General features: G+C 35.9%; 1 protein-coding gene across 1 annotated transcript in view; it reads left to right on the top strand.

Annotated features, from left to right (window-relative positions):
• LOC124353633 (noggin-2-like) overlaps positions 1-10,757 on the top strand; it is a 77,501-nt gene extending 66,744 nt beyond the window's left edge. The window contains exon 2 of the mRNA XM_046803564.1: positions 6,257-10,757. Coding sequence (XP_046659520.1) covers positions 6,257-7,018 — 762 coding nt within the window. The 3' untranslated portion in view covers positions 7,019-10,757. The remainder of the gene's footprint in view (positions 1-6,256) is intronic.
• Positions 10,758-17,157: the final 6,400 nt, after the last annotated feature.

Here is a 17,157-nt window from a genome sequence, read left to right as displayed (position 1 = left end):
TATCTACGCATCACAGTTCTGTAACAAAACGTTACGTAAAAGCAACAAACGTTTTCTTAGCCTCTTCAATCTAATAAAAACGAAAATCCAACCTGAAATATAATTTTATCAAGACCGCAACTGTTGAAAGAATTAACACAAAATCCATTATTGTAATGGCAGAATAATGACAAAATGTTTTATAAAGCAATTACGTATCCAATAAATACAAGACTTTCTTGTCTATCTATCTATCTGTCAGTCTGTTCAATAACTCTTGGTAGAAAGATCGTAGAGACTCGAAACATGGCACATTGGTTCTTCTTGGACCACAGATGAACATTATTGATTTTGAGTCATAAGATAAAAATTAAAAGTAAAACTCTAAAATAGTTACTCTTATGAGTAACCATAATGACAACGTAAAAACAGAATGAACAGTTTGGTTACTGTACTGGATTCGTTGATAAAATTTTCGATACTCCGTTGCATCAATGTATTTCTATTAAAATTTAGTTCAAATAGTTTAGATGACGTGATAACAAGCCTGCTGTTTTGCCAAACCGTGTATATCCTAAGTGAAAAGTAAGGGCGCACTTACTGTAAATCTTATCATTGTTCATTTTTCAATATATAACGTAATGTAGTCATTAAGAATACCATATAGCCTACTTCGCTTATATAGAGAAGATTAGATGTAGTTGGATTGTCACTCACATCTTGGCACTGCCGAGTGGTTTCGTCTCATTGAACAAGATGGCGCTCGTGTCTGATACGAGCTAGTAACATACGACCTGTAACTTTATGTTATTTGTCTAATTTGGGAGTATTTCGGAGAGCATTGCGCGTTTTTCGATGTACGAAATAATTGTTCTCTAGGGAAGAATGTTGCTTTTATAATTCGTCCAGCATTGTTCACGCGTCTTTGGTTCCTCAATAAATCAACGATATTTTTCAGTCGATATGTTTTGTTCATGGTTGCTTGTTACTAACTAATTTATTTATTTATAACGACACATCTGTTATATCAGTGAAAACCGGCTCTGAGGGACATGATTCTAGATTGAAAGGCACACCACTGTGGAGGATATGGAATAAATCTTAATCTGAATAAATTAGATAAGCTTAATCCAAATTACACATTTAACTACAATTTTATAAATAAACTTTGATCAGTGTTATGGGAACATTTTTTTAATTTTTGGCGCTTTGTAAGGGAGGAAGGGTTTTGTCCCCTTTATCTTCCTTTATTTACACAACTGAATTATATACAATTAATCCAGTATAGATCCTAGACGTAAAAAGTCAAAAAGCTTAAGAAGCTATTTTTTGTATGTGTATTTACCCCCAAATAGTGCAGTGTTTGGAGAAAATTAGAATCTTCTACGTTGATTCAACCAGACTTAGCGTCATATTTAAATCAAAACTCCATATTTCTAACCAAATTTTGGGATAAAATGCTCATAAGTTTAGTTTTCTTGATGAATCAGTTTTATATCATCAACACGTTAAATTTGGGATAAAGGTATTCCTACTTAAACTTTCCAAGTTGCCTCCCACGCATTATTTTGGTGACAAGGGGGTGGATTTGAAATCAACCTATAATTTCTACTGATGATTTGATGTTCACAAAGAAGATTGAAAATTCTCAAGAGTAGGCTTGTCCGATAGTGACAGTAACGAATATGTGGAGTATATGACCGGCAGAGCTACAAGGGCTGCACATGTTCAAATTGGACGCCCACCCATCTCACGTTTGGGAACTCGGCAACTTGATCAGGTTTAACCCACTTCAGAATTCCTCATTCAATATTTCATATAAATATGTTCCTATTTATATTTTCCATTTGTGACTTTTCGTGTTTCTTTTCTTCTTCGGAGTAAAGGAAAAATATAAAATTTGAAAATTAGGTCGCCCAGATGAGGTAGGCTCCTAAACGGGATCGTGTCATCCTTTAGCGGAACTTGTCAAAAGTCGCCCGAAAGGAATCTGGGGAATTTTAGGGCCCTGAAGAAATATTGCGGTAAGGGGGGCGGTGTAAGAAACGGACAAACGGATTCTTTTTTTAATCACTAATTAAAGACATAAAAACAATCTAGGAAGGACAGGAGGGGAGGGGAGGGGTGACATAATGAGCCGTCGTTCGGTGGGTAGACAGACAAACAGAGGTGATAAGATCAGATCATGGGCGCCCTCGTCCCTCGTCCTTCCTTTTCGATTCCTCCTCCAGAAGCCATAAATTCGGTCATTTTAACACTTCAACGCCGCTACATTCCTATGTAAATTGGCGAGAGATCGGCTGGCGCCATCGGTAGAAAAACTGGTAAAAAACTAAGTTAGCAGGTAATATATGGTGCCAGCCCGTTAGCAAATTGTCATAGACAGTTTACATTTGTCAGGCCTGAAAACCTAGCCTGTCTACATTCTCTGGATCCGCAAAACGAGTTCGTGCCTCCGAAGAGAAATAAACTGTGACTGCGTTTATAAAACGGCTGATGCATCTTTTCAAGAAACATTCATATCGTTTTCCAGTCAAAACTTTGAAGTGAAAACATCGATGATCATGGTTGAGTTGTCAATTGAAGAGAAACTTCTTGGAGGGGCAACGAACCTTAGGGGAGACATTAAAATTACTGAAACTAATTAGTTGAAGTCATATGCTAAGTTAAATAAATTGTAATATCGAATTATTCTTTCGGATATAAACATCGAACCATTCGATAAAAACAACCGAATAACGTCATCTCTTCCGAGGTTTTGGTATAAAAAAGTGCTCAGTTCAATATTTAAATTTTTACCAAAAAAAGCTATGATACTCAGGAAGAGGATTTCCATTTCGTTTATTTTGTGATAACATTATACTTTGAATCTACCCTATTTTTGTTGCCTGCAAAATATTTGATTTTTCATCAAATAACAGTGCGTTATTTAAGAACGAATTTCTTGTATCATAATAAATATTAAATCCCACTAAATGCAAGTTTAGAATTCCTTCATGTTCCTTAGTAATGTAAAGTATATTTATTTAAGAGTTCCATAACGAGAAAATATACACAGATTACTGAATACCAAGGTTAAAGAGATATTAAGACTCGTTATCTTAAAGACAGTAAAAAATCCAATTAAACATGGCAATTAGGTTTACGCCATGTACGGGACAACGCATTAAAATTCACACCTTTGTGTTTAAGATGTTTTACTTAAAGCACTAGAATCCACTGCATTGTTAGAACCAATAAATATATTTCATTAAAGCTTTATTGTCCCTAGGCCCGCTTGAAATAAATTTATGTTCATTATCTGTAATTTTTTTTATAACTGGACACGAACTTTATAAGGATGCACCTTTTCAAGAAACATTCATATCGTTGTGAAGTCACATCGTTGAAGTAAAAACATCGAAGATCATGGTTGAGTTGTAAATGGAAGAGAATCTTCATGGACAGGGAACGAATCTAATTCTTTGGTATACCAAAAAATATGCTGGAAATGGAACGTTCAGTAATATGTACTTACATTTTGTTTTTATTATTTTCGATTTGATCACTGATACCTCTATTCAAGAAACATCCTCCTTTGAGAGAATCGCCAAAAGAAGATTTTTCCAAACCTTTTTTGGAAAAGAAACGAACATTTTTCAAATAGGTCAAGTTTAAAGTAAGACGTGTTGAAGAATTAAGCCTGAGTCGGGGGTCAACGCATCAATGAAAGTCTGAGAATAACCACGAAATGCGAGACCTCCTCACCGGATTAGTCGTTATTTATAAATTTTTACAGCGGCTTTCAGATAACAAATTGACCGGTGGGTTCCGGCGCCCAGCTTATGGCGAGGCGTCTCCGCAAAGCGCTTAAAGTCACGGCAGGCGGATTGGGAGGAAATTTGTGGCCGGGGATCTTTTGTGGCAACGAGCGATACAGAACTCTAAATCCTCGTGAAGATGTGATCTTTCAACCGAGATAATCTACGGCTGCGGATTTTCTCGCCTAGGAGGTCCCGAGACGTACTAAATCTTCAGTTCATTCATGCCACGGCCATTCATCGGAGAGGGGAAACCTCCATTGGGTTCAGTCAAGGTGCAGGGATCAGACCCCAGGATGATTTCACTGCTCGGAGGAACGAAAACTGATGACAGTGCCAGAAGATTACATTTTGAAGAGATAATCTTCAATGGCTTATTACTATTATTTATTGGTCAGGGCTTTCTTTACCTAAAGTTTAGCCTTCATTGTTTAACAGCCAGGTATAGTTCATGCTACTTACTTTGCATCCGAATTAGATCCAAATTACGGTATAATCAAAGAGAAAGAGGAGAATATTCATTCTAAAGTTATAAGGTCTAATGTGAAATATCATTTCTCATTTTAAAATTCAAATTATTATTCCTAAACAACTAGTAATAGGTGCAAATTCTTGAAATGAAGGTCTATAAGTCATAGAGGACTTTACTATTTGGTTGAACTGAGCACCAAAAGCAGCTGTCAAAAGTCACTAAAAGAGACAATATTGGTCAAGGACAATCACACCGAATTGGCCTTTTATTTTCTGACCAGTTTAAATTTAAGATTTAATTTCTCTCGAAAATGTGTAATACGTTTAATATGTAAGGAATGAAAAAGTTTATTCAAGAAAATGTTTCTAAAAGATTGTAACTTTTTTGAATTTCCTACAACTTTCTCTCGGTGATTGTATCTCAGTGGTTAAAAAACGTATCTAAGATCATTCAGGAAAGGATATTTATGCCAAGTTTAATGAAAAATTGTTTTTAATGGCCTAAAGAATGTCCAAAAGAAGGCGTGTGCAACAATATACGAACAGACAAATAGGTGTAAATTGCGATCAAAATTAGCTAGGAGCTAGAATATGTTTTGTGAGACTCCCGAGGGAGGAGAAGCTCAGTTTTGTTTACTGGGAAGCCAAATTCAAATTTAAAATCTTTTAAAGTCTAAAAATAGAATAATTACTCCATATGTCATGAATAAACATGCTACAAATATCATAACCCATCCGAAGTTTACCAAAGTTTTCTGCTAGCGAACCGAATCCCATAACATTGGTATCTCCTCTCCCTTTCTTTTTTTGGTGTAGTTGAAAGACCACATGGGTGATGAGTTGGGTTGACCTAAGTTCATTGGCCAACTGATTCGCAAAACAAACGATGCCCTTTGGCTCTGACATCGGCGGTAGATCTTGTATCAATTCGTCTAAGTCCAATAAGGAGAGAACAATGAAATTGCAGATGTCAAATTTTACACGTTTTTTTTAAATAGAACAAACTTCAATACAGTGAAATAATGTTGTATTGTTTGAGAAAAAAGACAAAACTGTCAAAATTAAAATTATTCTCATAGTGGGGATATAAGTGGAGGAATTGGCTGACTTTTCGTGGAAAAGTCTAGCTAGACTCGAAAAATACTTTTCGTTTTTATTATCAATATTTAAACCATTTAGTCAATTCTTAAGAGAAGGAGTATCAGATCATTGGACACCAGAATGATAATCGGTCAATTTTATGATATCTCCAGGATCAACATATAGATTTGGGTACTCAGGATGAGTATCTTTCCAGTTAAGTTCTCATTTGAAAACTTCCAAATGCCGAAGAACCTCTGCTTCTATCCACAAACATTAAAAATCTTTCATTATTGCCTATATTATTTGGTTGTGGCAAAGCTTGAGGAAATCAAAGGGTTGCTTTGACGTCACTAAAGTACCAACTTGCAACTGGAAGATGTGCCAGTCCAACTGTATAATGAGCAGTGTTAATCTTTTATAGGTCACATAAAGTCATATAACTTTCCATTTATTGATAATAAAAAGGAAACTTTGTCGTTGTACTTAGGGTGAAATAGTGCCGGTCTGTTTTGAAACATGGGTTTTTCAGTATTACTGCCATATAGAAGCTGGTTTAGGAAAATTAACATTCCGTATATTTCTCTTAAAGTAACATTTTAACTTCTAGGTTAATAACTCTTGGATTAAGATTCTAAATTTGGAGTTTCGTCTAACATTTATTGTGATTTTATTACGTTACTATGGAACAATTACATCCACTGTGCCAATGAAGTAAGTTGCCAATCAAGCAACTTCGAGCGTGGCTGCTGCTTGGATGGGTAACCGCTGAGCGAATCTGCCCTTGCAAGAAGTCCGCCTGCCTGGCCATTGGTGGTGATTCGGAAGTTAGTCCCCAGAGTTAGAGAGGGCTTCTTAAGACATTCTTTGACATTTTTAACATCCAAAGGAATTTTGGTTACTGACAGATCCTTCTTCTGTTCCAGATGGATGTAGGTGTTCTCCTGCTACGGCTCCTAAGTGTGATCCTCCTGGTGACTCTCAGCTCGTGTCTGTCCGCCGACCAGCGGGCCTCGCCCCACGACCTCGGTCTGCGACCTGCGGCTCCCAACGAGGAAGCGCCTCCTCCGGACCTCATCGAGGACACCAACAGGTTCCACGACCCTCGGCCGTCGGAGCTGAATTCGACTCTCCTGAGGTACAAGTTGGGTCGCAATTTAGATCCGACATTCATGAGCATCGTGAGGCCCAGGGAGACTCAGGACTTCTACAACCACTCCGAGTTCCTCTTCAGAAGAAACCGGAGAGGCCGCCTGGTACCGGTGGGTGACATGCCTAGGTACCTGAAGGACATGGACTTCAAGTTCATCCGCCTTCCGGACGGTTCCAAACTCCGAACCAAGGTCACTGCAAAGCTGAAGAAGAAGCTCCAACAGTTCCTCTGGGCCTACACGTCCTGCCCGGTATCTTACCGCTGGAAAGACTTGGGGCTGAGGTTTTGGCCTCGGTGGCTCAAGGAGGGCCACTGCGTCGCTGGGAAGACCTCCTGCTCCATCCCCCCGGGCATGAAGTGTCGGCCGTCCTCCACCGTCCATAAGACCATCCTCCGGTGGCACTGCCGCCCAATGGTGTTCACCAACGCCGCCCTCCAGCCTCAACAGAGGTTATGCCAGTGGATAAAAGTGGAATATCCGATAGTGACTCAGTGTTCATGCGCGTCGCCTGGTACCAACATGTCGTACTCCTGAGGCCTCCCTCACTTTACCTTACCCTTGTATATTATCTATATGTATTATATGGTTGTTTATCAAAGCGTTGTAAGAGTTCGCACAAGGAAAGCTATTACTGGATATCCATCGATGCGCTAAAGAAGTTTAGTTTGTATATCTATTTATTTAATATTTTTAAAGCCTAATACTACCTCATAAAATAATTTTTCATAGTCTTTTACACCCGTGCAGACTGTTTAACTAAATTTTTGGAAATGAGCGTGTCCTCTTGTTGATTTTATGATAGGATAGTAATAAAAGTTATAAACGTGATGTTTGAGTCACTGAAATAAATATAAAACTTCGTAAAAAGTTAAATGTCATGACGATTTGTCACATATACTAGACAAAAATTCTCTACATTTTTCACAGACCTTTGCATGCTTCAAGTTCTGAGAAAGACAAGTGATTAGATGCATCATTCAGTTCCTGGAATTTAATTATAAGATAAACTATTATGCATTAAATGGTCAAATAAAAAAATTGCACATTTCACGTGCAAACTTTGTATATGTAACAATACATCACGTAAAGTACATTTCACTTTAAATATTCCAATCAAATTTTATATTTATGTTATACAATATGATAATAACTTCAAGAAATTCCTATTAAAATTAACAATTGGAATTACATATCATTTCTTACGGTGATAAGACAAAACCTAGATGCTCCGTTGTTTCATGTATTATCGTAGTCTACAAATAAAAAGTGTTATTTAAAAGATATAATTTATTAGGAACCAATTTGAGATTTTATTTTTTAATGTTTCTAAATATAAATTTGTCACACTTACTAAGTTGTTCCAAAAATAAACTGAAAGTTAAATATAGCACCAATTTTATGTAATAAACTTTCTTAATAACTGCAGTCATTAGTATTAGAATAAAATAAAAATCTAGGACTGACAATTAATTAGTGTGAACGGGGATTTAACTAGATATCAACCACCTTTTCTACAGCACTAAAAGCAACAAACTATTCAGTAATAGTTAGGGGAAGAAGTACTCTGACAGTTTTAGTTATTGCTTTATTTATGTATTTACCAATGATAAGGCTGAACAAATAGTGTTAATATTCTTGTAAGAATTTAGTATTTATTTTTAATATTAATATTTTTCTTCAATTAAGATTACTTACAAACTGGTCTACACTTTGAATAGTTCAAAGAAAGTACAAGCTACACTGATTAATTACCTAATACGCTTACTTAGGGAGTCTTGAATAATTCATTAAAATACATCAATTAAGAAAAATGTTTGCTTTATGAAAACAGTTGTAAATAATTAAACAAGAAAGCGAAGATGTTCCAAATTGCATAGGGTTGAGTCAAAAACAGTTATTAAAAATTGCTCAATAGTAATTACTTAAATATTCAGTATCATTTCTCAATATTATCTCAATGTAACAATAACTTTAATTATGCAATTCCTAAAATATAAATGAAGTATGTTCCTTTTTTAAAGATTAAATTTGGGAATATAATTATCATAAGTTTAATTTCAGGTACACAGTGAAGATAATTTCATATTTTCATCATTAATGGATGTTATAAATATTGAAATGTTTTGCTCACAGAGTAAATTGTAATTGAAGAACATTTTATTATCAAACGTTACTCTTATTTATTTGTGTAAATAAATAACTCTGTAATTGATTTTTTGATAATATTACAGTTCTGCAAATCCCGTTTTGTGTGGTACAGGAATATTTTCTATCAGTAAGTTTTTTACAAATGTAATAATAAGAACACTGTAATACAAACTACTCAAGATTATAGTATGTATGATTAATAGCAATAGATTATAGAGCCTACCTTTAACCACAAATGTTCCTTTGTCATCCGACCACATATTTTAATTCACACCGGCCCCTTATGAGTCAAAAGACTGACTGTTTTGCATCGTTTTAGGAGCACATCTAGATCGAAGGGACCTTGTTTTCAATGAAACAGAACCTCTTCGATATTGTAACTAATCGTAAAATATCTTAGATTCTGTGAGTAAAAGTCAGATTTGTGTCCTATAATTATGTTTTGTGATATGTATGCATTTCGGCAACAATCAGACTATTTTTCTTAACATGCAAAAATATAAAATTCGAAGTGAAAAGGTTCACCACAATTTATTGGAAGTTCCCAAGGTTTACAAACACAGCCCTCTTGTACACTGAACTAGTACTATAAAAAAGTACTTGTGCTGCAGTACTATTATATATTTTCTGTAGGTCCCTAGAGTTAAGACATTGAGTGCAGTGTAACATTTGTGTAGAATATTCTTAAAGTCTTTGTTTATAACTGATTTACAGTAAACAAACAATAGACTGATAATACTACCTTGATATTGTGGTAAGACTTTCAGATGTAATTGATTTTACCAAAGTGACATCGCTTCAAAAACGTGGGGAGGTTGATTTTGAGTTTACCAAACCTAACCACAAGTTATTAATTTAACAACCCAACTCCAAGTTTTAAGAACTCTGTGCATCAATAAGGGATTGAAAAAGTTTTAATCGTAACTTTAGATGAACGTCTAAATGACTTTAAATTTTAAGGATCTTAATAAGACTGCACCAGTGATATATATGAGCTAATCCTAAATTTGGTGCAAAATGAAATTTGTGCCATAGGGTGTCCAACACCCTTACCAAAATCTTACCACCTAAATTACTCTTAGTTCTTAAAGTGTTCATGAGAAGGTGGAAAATCTTGAACATAAACACTAAATATGGAAACAGCATGTTAAAAAGAGTGGGAAATGTTCCATATTTTGGAGAAACATTTTAGAATGTGAACAATTGATATTAGTTGATATTCATTATTGATGCCAGAACAAATAATATTATTTTAATATCGGCATTGATTGAAAAAGATAATTATTATTTTTATATTCAATGCACGCGTGTATAACGATCGTATCTTTGTTTACTGTGAACCAGTTTCTAAGAAACAATCTAATGAATTGAAGTACAAATAAAAAACACGGAGCCAAGAATGTGACTCCTGTTTTATAATACTTTCTACCCCAGTTTACATAACCGATCTGGAATTTTCAGAATAAATGAGTTACAGTATTTAACTCGTAAAATAATTTCTCATACCTGTAGCCATCCAGTTTTTCAGCTATTGCTGTTTTTCACTTTTGTATTAGTTTTAATTCAATAAAATAAAATCGTATCAACACCAATTTTGCTCATTGTTGTCCAATTCATTTAAAAATAAAATAAGTATAAATAGTAAAATTATGTTCAACCTTATTGTAAGAACAATTGTGTAGTGAGCTAATGTATTAAGAGTCAGAAAGTGTGTGTCATCGTCTATTTATTATTTATGCTCTGTAAGAAAAATTAAATCGTCTCAGATGGTTGTTCTTAGAAGACCAGTGTTAGACTTGAGATTGATATTTTAAGTTATTTTCTGTTCCATTTTGCCAGTTTCGTAATTTCTGATCCCTTCAACCCTCATCCGGTTCCCTCCATTTTTTGTTATCTGTATTTCCACAATTTCCACAGACTTATCTGTTACTTCATCCCATTCCATGAACCCCCCTCTTGTTTCCCCAACATCCAAGGGACACCCCTGTGTGTTCCATTCATCATGTATCTAGTCTAACCACAGTAGACATATTTTGTACAGACTTCATGCTATGCATCCTGACACATTGAAACACTACCTTGTATACTACACCATAATTAATTGATTAAACTATTTATTATCTTACCAGTCTCCGTCATTTAACCTTTCTCACCATTAGCATTGGTCACTAATTATTGAGAACAAGAGCACGCCTTAACTCCACCTTGAGACAGACTCCACCTGGAGATTCAAGCGTGTTAACCCGTATTGGTTTAGTGAGCTGTCCAGAGATAGCGCTAGCGTCGTGTCTCATGTTAGACCACTTTTAAATCTCATTGCGCTAGTGAGCACTTGTCCAGCCATACATTTCGGGTAATATCTGCAAAAAGGTTGTTGTGTTTTTATAGTATTGGATCCAATTGAACGCTTTGGTTTATTATACAGGATGTTCTAAAATAATGTATTCCAATACTTTTGTTCTACACATAAAAATGAGCAAAAAAGTAGGCTACATATTAATGTATGTCCTAAAAAACCTTTAGTTTTCCATCTGTCTGTATGCTTTTTATAAAAGATTATATATTTTGAACAGGTTAAACAAACTTAAGAATTTTATTAACCTTTGGTAGACTTTTTTTAAAATACAATATTAACAAAATCCTGCTACCCGTTCCAAAATGGCGTATGATTAAAGTATTTAAAGCCAAATAACTATAAAACCGATATAGTTATAAAAATTGCACAAGAAAACAACTATTTAGGCATTATTATACAAATTTCATCGGCACTCTTTTCTTCATTTTCTTTCCGTCAATGCATAAGCGATCACGATCACTTTAAAGGTATGCTTGCACAAGCCGGGAGCAACTAAGATTTTGTCTTTTGATATGTATCAGCTGTTTTAAATAGGTTATACAAATTTTACAAGATATCAACTATTTTTACATTTTTATGAGAATTCCAACGGTACTTTTTCCAACGAAATCCGTCAACGCATAAGCGAGCACAGGCACTTTAAAGATACGCTTGCACAAGCCGGGAGCACCAAACAAGTGCCAGTTGAGAGGTATAATTTATTTTATATATTCGAGGTGTATTAGGTAAAACATAAAAATATATATATTAAAGTAATCGTTTATTAATTTATATTATTAAAGCATAAACAGATAAACCTCCTCGTTTTCCAATCCAAAGCTGGCTGAAGGCCATACAATGGACTCTATAAATAAGAAAAGATCATTGCCTAAAGCAAAATTATCATAATAGTCGATACAATAATCACAAAGTTCTTAAATTAAGTCCATCTATAGCAAGGCAAAACAATGTCGATGGCCTAAACTTACGTACTATAATTGTAAATCTCACTTGAGTTATTAAAACACCATACAATTATGTTCTAGAGCCTTATAGACTACTACATTACAAATCCATATTTCAGAAGAAGATTTCAGAAGATTTTCAGGAAGACTTCAGAAAACATTATATGACGAAGAAAACAAGATATCTATAACCGTTTACTTTGTGGCATTGGTTAAAACAACTGCGACAGACAGGTTTTGAACTAAAACTTCGTCAAAGCTATTCCTAATCGCATTCAGGAGCACCCCCAGAAAAGACCTCTATTAAGACACCGAATACTTTACAGTAGCAGTGGTCTCTTCCCCCAACTAAGACCGAAGATGCTCTCGAAGAACTTATTTCTAAGAATCTCATCAACCCTTCACCTGTATGCGCTATTCCTCCATTAACCGGAAGACCAATTTTAGTTGAAAAACCTATAGACTGCTCTGGCTCACTAACTGCAGCGACAATAAGGCGGTAAGATATGAATAAACTAAGGAAGAATCAGTAGGTGGAAGAATCTCCTCATAGGATACATCAAAATTGTATTTTTTTACATTAATGACATGTTCGGATGTCAAAAGAGAATTTAAGGGGAGGGCCAATTTCCATCAGCCTTCCTTGCGTCTTTCATTTGAGCCAAAACACCCTTTGACCAAGTAAGCAGAATGTTCACTTTCATCGTTTAAGCAAACGTCCTGATCTTTCCTCACATTTTAATTCAGCAATAGTTATTCACACGACAACTAACCCTTGAAAATGACCCCCTTCTAAGAAATGAACTGGGAGAACCAGATCTAGGCCCAAGTGCCAATGTAGTTGTGAGACTAGCACGAAACATACCTCCATTAGGACTGAGTGAACCCTTTCTGCCAAAAGGTCGGCCTGGGCAAGGTTATTAGATTTATATAGCATTTCTTAGTGTAATGGTTGGTTCTAAGGGTTTCAAGTTAAAGAAAATTTATGTGAAAAAGACCGTTTGATATTTTTAACACTTTTGACTTTTGGCAACATTTCGACTTTCACCAAAGCTAGCACCATTACGATATATGTTTCTTAAGGGAATTTTTTTTATCGAGTAAACAAAAAGCAGGTTATGTTTTGTAACTACCATGTACAGAATATGATATTAAAAATATTTACGTTTCATTACTAAGCTTAAATATTACAGTAGTTACCAGTTTTCATTTTCCAATTAACGGCAACAGAAATAAATACTCAGTATATTCTCGGATTGGGCAATGTTCCTATTTCAGACAGGACAAGTCCTGACAACACAAGCTGTCCAGACTTTCGAACGTTGATGGCCGATAATGTCCGACTGTCCGCCACCGTCCTGGGCGCACGTGGGAGCGGCCCTAAACAGAGACAGTACGAGCCTAATAACCTAACGTACATTTTAATTAACTAATTATAACGAGCCGACCAGTGGGAGTCGGTGAGGCGCCATGTTTACAACTTCTTATTCTTCTCGTCAATAATTATGCGGTAGTGGTGGGCACAGGGACAGGCGGCCGTCCCCAATTTGTCTAAAACTAACTGTTAATGCTAATGAATTTTGACACTTTCTCGTGGACACGTCACCGTCAGTGCAGTCAACTCAATTCGAACACACTATAGTCGTGGTCAACCCGTGATCAAAGAATGCCATATGCCATAAGGGTGATATTATTGGTCGTTGAGGTCAACGTAATTATAGGGATACATAATCGTTGTTGCCAAAAAGTGTTCATGTAAACTGTGACATAACCTAGCAAGACCAGGAGTGGTTTTAGTCAGTAGATTTTATGAGTTTCCATAATAATGATGTTGGCACATAGTACTCATGTAACCGGCGACGTTACGATCTGTCATAACTGCCAGTAGCACGATATTAATAGGTGCTCCGTAAAAGGAGTGGGGTGAAGTCTTTAAGAACCCTGTTATGTTATGGAAACTCTTTCATCGACGTTTGTTGCTACTATTGGAATCGAACTGTGGATTTCACACTGAAGATACCAATTTAAAGGTGGCCTGTGAGAAGATTTAAATTGGTTGGAGAATTTTCTTTCCACATAATTTATTTATATGTGATCTGTGTCCGTGTTGTTTTTTTAGCGATTTTATGTCCCAAGGCTCTAAAAACTATTTAAATTATGATTGGCTAAGGTTTATATTTTTAAAAGCACTCTTGGATGAGTGGAAAGTGGCAAATTTCGGCATATTTTCAAATACATCAAAATGTTATCCTTTTGACTCAACGAAATTTTTTATTGTGACCTAGTTTTATAATTATTCCGAATTTATTGCAGTGACGAATAATTTCATATATGCTGGTAATAATTACCTGAGGACACTCAATTAGCACAAATGTTGCTCATGTGATTGTTCCACGTCCAACTTCGGTCCAAGTATGTTCCAGTGTTCCATGGACCGGCTTCATTGAGCACATTGTCGTCAATCCTCACACCAGAACTTAAAAATTTTATATATTTGCACTTGTTTTCAGGCGTCACCTATTCGAATGTTTGTAGTTGGGGTTTATTTGAAATTTTTGGAATTGAGAATCGTGATGTCACATAATGAACAGCTGCGATAAAGTAACTAATAGATCTAAAACATTAAAAGGCTAAGAACTAATCCTTGAGGTACCCCGTATCTAACTCTATTTACAAAGATGATTAATTAAATATTTGAACAGTTGGTACAATTTCAAGAAGTCTCCGTAGGATTCAAGAAAGAAGTCCTCTCTGCACAGCCTCTACTGTTACATCTGTTTAACCATTGTTCCTATTCCATACAACATAACAGTGGCAAACCCAAGATGGCCTCGGATCAGTAAAGCATCATTCAGGAGTCTTTGTTGTTCAAACATATGACTACTCACATCTCTTTACGAGCAAATATAATTACCACCGTTACGCTGAGATTCAGGGTTAATTTTATTGATTATATGCCGTTTTACAGTAGAAGTAATGGCAGATCTCATAACTAAATAGCCAATCACTGCCACGATTGGTAGTAATATATCAATGTCATTAGCATAAAGCTGGACGTTACAGATAAGAAATGACGTTACGTCATTAATGAACTGGAAGAAAAAAGAGGATCTAAAGTTGAGCCTTGAGGCGCTCTTGAAATGACAATAAAGTACATATTAAAAATCGTACTTTACAAAAAGTAGAACTTTATCCAGCGAGTAAGATTTTTTTTAAAGCAGTAAGCTTCCTCCAACGGGAGCTTGTCAAACTCCTTTTAGAAGTGAAGCTAAGGTAGTAAGGTATAAACGTCATCATCGCTTCACCACAGTACCAGTTACTAGTTATTGCAGTCTAACGACATCTCATGAAGTGTTAAGAGATAACACAGTAAGCTGTCTATTTAAGCTACTGTTTAAAATATTGTTTCTACAACGCCTACTGTAGTTTTCCAAATGGTAGGAAAGTGCCTTATCAATAAATGCATTTCTGAATAATGCAGGAGCAATGATATCAGGTATACCTTTAGTAATGAATGCTTGAATACTGCTAATCCTAGACACCAATCGAGTTTATAAGTTATTAGAAAGACTGGACATTAACATCCAACATGGAAGGAATGCCACCGCTTCAATGAAGTATGTGAACCATCTTATGTCCATCTCGCAACTGTTCTTTATAAAAAGATTGATGTGTTTAAGCGAAGTACGCTCCGATGTTAGAACACAGTACAGTATTGTCAATTAAATCACTGTCATCAATATTGACGGCTGTATATGAGGGATTGTCTTCCCAAAACTGGTTAACATATTCCCAGAAATTTATCAGTTCAGTCTTTAAGTAGTTTCCAAAATTCCAAGACTGAATAAATCCAGTTCTACTTTTGCCACTCAATTTAAGCCTCAATACTTTGCGTAATCAACTCCTGGCCAAATGTTAAAAGGTTCTACGAGCAGAACGCTTCAGCTCCTTTTTTCACTTAGGGCAGGAAGTTGAAAATCTGTCAATGCACTTAGACCTAAAATGACCTTACGCTTGCTTCCAGTGTGACAGGATGTCTTCGATGGGTAAGGTGAGGGTAGTGTGGACCACATTTTGTCCAGATCCTGTAAGGAGGGATAGAGTGCTATATCAGTCATGTACCCTTGGAAGAAAGGAAAGACGGCTGTTTTGTAGCTTCTCCAGTCAAAGCAGACAGGGGCTCCGCATTTCTAGTAATAACTTTTAAGTGGAAGCTCCACCCACAACACTCCACTCAACAGCGATCCTCCACAATAGACTAGACCTATGGACTAACCCCAATACATCGAAATTTGCGGTCATTGATATGCCTCTTCTGGACATCCACAGGATTGGACAGATAACTACGCAAAGGCTTTTTGTTGTCCCTAGTGTAGGGTCTTCTGGAAGGTGTAATTATTCAATGTGGAAGAATTTACCTTAGGAAAAATTATCAAACTGACTAGAAACCCATTTTTTCGTGGGCATATTATTGGCTATACTACTCGTATCTAATAGACACAATAATCGTGGAGTTCCAAGCTTTAGTTTTTATCGAATGTAGAGGTCAGAAGCATATCAGTCCATTCATTAAATGAAAGCTGGCCGTAAAACCAAATAATCTCCGGATGGGTGGTAGTAGTGTTTCAAGTACGGTATTTTCAGAAAATTGAAACCTTGGAAGCAGATCTCAAGAGGGAGAGACTCCTTTGTTTCCAGACCAGTGCAACAAACACAGGGCAGAAGTCAACTTAAATTAGGTCGTAAAGATGATGTCCAGAACAATCTGAACTATTTGGAACCAGAAGAAATTTATAGAATCCATATATCTTATAGGTGAAAATGCTCTGAAATAAAAAGAGCAACAGGTGAAAAAAGAGCCCTTATCTCATTCAAAGCCTATGAACATTAAAGCTCATGAATCTTGTGAACATGAACATTCATGAACTGTATCATCTCCGACAACTATGTGAGACGAGTATCGAGGGTATTAGGTTGAACTGGAGGGGAAAGGTAAGTTGCAAAAAAGTTCCTGCTTCAGTCTAGACACTTTCTGAAAAAAGTTTCAGATCAGACATCCTGAAGGAGAATAGATCTTCGGTGACAGCGAACAAGACACCAACTCACTCGGTATAGTTGGCATCGTATTCCCCGTCAGCTCTACTCTAATCAAACATTTTATTTCTACATTCAACCAATCGACATCATATGGCAAACATTACGTCTATAAAATTAAACCTTCATAT

The sequence above is a fragment of the Homalodisca vitripennis genome, chromosome 2 (assembly GCF_021130785.1).
Source record: "Homalodisca vitripennis isolate AUS2020 chromosome 2, UT_GWSS_2.1, whole genome shotgun sequence".
Lineage (NCBI taxonomy): Eukaryota > Metazoa > Arthropoda > Insecta > Hemiptera > Cicadellidae > Homalodisca > Homalodisca vitripennis.
This window is presented reverse-complemented; position numbering and strand designations above follow the sequence as displayed.